At 36.8% G+C, this 1,607-nt stretch overlaps 1 protein-coding gene across 1 annotated transcript; it reads right to left on the bottom strand.

Annotated features, from left to right (window-relative positions):
- Positions 338-1,225, bottom strand: LOC109832192 (cell number regulator 2-like). The gene is made up of 4 exons (XM_020399626.1): positions 1,162-1,225; positions 997-1,068; positions 631-843; positions 338-529 (listed from the first exon to the last, which is right to left on the bottom strand). Exons 1-4 carry the CDS (start codon positions 1,223-1,225, stop codon positions 444-446), a joined length of 435 nt encoding a protein of 144 aa, XP_020255215.1. The 3' UTR covers positions 338-443.

Here is a 1,607-nt window from a genome sequence, read left to right as displayed (position 1 = left end):
GTTAACTTCTGATTGTTCATATGTTATACTTCTTTTGTATAGTCCTCTATATTTATGAGCGCTTTCTTTTGAGTCTTGTTATGTAGAGTGACAACAAATATCCACTCCTCTACTCTCCGGGGGTCTCCATTAAAATGACTTTTAGATATTATCTTTATACACTACGTTTTGAGGTATATAATATACTTTTGAGAGGGCATTGTGCCCTATTCTTATTTTAAAAAAAAACCAAGAATAGAAGAACAATACTAACTTCAAAGGTAAAGTATATGTGAAGAAAAACCTAAACTGATCGCTTTATGAACATACTAAATATGGTAACATATCAAATTAAGAATGTCATTATTACAATATATCTAGAGTACCATAATAGAGTAAATAATGCATACAGCTAGTAGCCTAGCTACCTAGTTCCTACACTTCATAACCAAGCAAATCTAAACTCATTGCATATTTTCTCTAACCATGTCTCGTTCAACCGCCGGAGGCGCCATGATCACAGTCTCCCGATCCGACTTACCCTTCCACCCTACAAAAAATCCCCAATATTTCCAATTTTAAAATATTTTTACAGAAAAAAAAGCAAACAATAGAAACAAGAATAATAGTGAAGAAATGCCTCAAATTTACCTAAATTCGCATCAAGCCCGCGATTTTTGAGCTCTCTATACTCCTGGCACAGCGCGCAAGTGTCACAACAGAAGTGTAAGAGGCAATCTGGGCAAGGGCTATCCTCGAGGAAGAAGATGTTCCTTATCTTCTTCCGATAAAAGCATGACAATATCCAGTGGCATCCAGTAAGGCAGCATATAATCGCGTATAAAACTGCGCTTACCTCACATGCTGCATTCAAAATCATGCATTATATGCTCATACACATTCAAGTTTGAGAGTTTATATGTTAAATTAGATTTTCAACACAATTACAAGAATAGTCAATAACAATTACTGCATAAAGAGAGTATAAGCATGTCGATATATTCCTAAATGACTTACTTGTTGTTCCTCTGTCAATGATCTCTGCAACGCGGCCAAATGTAATACAAGGGCAAAAACAAGTTATGATGCCTGCAATAGCGTGTGCAATCAGTAAAAATATTGAACAAGAAAATAAATGAACTAATGGAAATATTATGCATGTTTAATTCAAATCATGTATACAAGTCCCAATATCATCGCAACAGTCACAAAGGCCAGTGGACCACGCCGCAGGAGTAACTGCCATGGCCATGGCCGCCTGCCGTACTACAGGCTGCATTTGGATTTCTTGTATTGTAGGAGGATTCATAGGGAATAAAATTGGGAGATGGCTGCTCATCAACAAAAGGGTTATCTCACTTGTTTTTGTAGTAAGAAGTTTTTCCTGAATGGGTTGTTGAAGAAAGTCTTTTGGAGGGAAGAGTTAGGGGACGGTTGCTGGATTCGTAACTGTCAACATGAAATAATTGTTAGTTTTTGAAATTATCGCTTTCAAGATCTGCTTGGGCCTTAACAAGTCTTGGGCTTATATCGTACCAGGCCCACTTCAATATGGAATCGTATTGTTTTATTAATCGACAAAAGGACCCATTTTCAACATGAAAAAAGAAGTCGGCTCTCAGCATTGA

The sequence above is a fragment of the Asparagus officinalis genome, chromosome 3, assembly GCF_001876935.1.
Source record: "Asparagus officinalis chromosome 3, Aspof.V1, whole genome shotgun sequence".
Taxonomy (NCBI): Eukaryota; Viridiplantae; Streptophyta; class Magnoliopsida; order Asparagales; family Asparagaceae; genus Asparagus; species Asparagus officinalis.
The sequence above is the reverse complement of the archived record's forward strand: the minus strand, read 5'-3'. Positions and strand labels throughout refer to the sequence as shown.

Excerpts from the sequence above, each read along its gene's own strand:
- LOC109832192 (XM_020399626.1), bottom strand. The coding sequence starts at position 1,225 with ATGGCAGTTACTCCTGCGGCGTGGTCCACTGGCCTTTGTGACTGTTGC. Across the intron at positions 1,069-1,161 it reads TTGCGATGATATTGGGACTT|GCATCATAACTTGTTTTTGC; the intron begins GTATACATGATT and ends ACGCTATTGCAG. Across the intron at positions 530-630 it reads CGGGCTTGATGCGAATTTAG|GGTGGAAGGGTAAGTCGGAT; the intron begins GTAAATTTGAGG and ends GATTTTTTGTAG.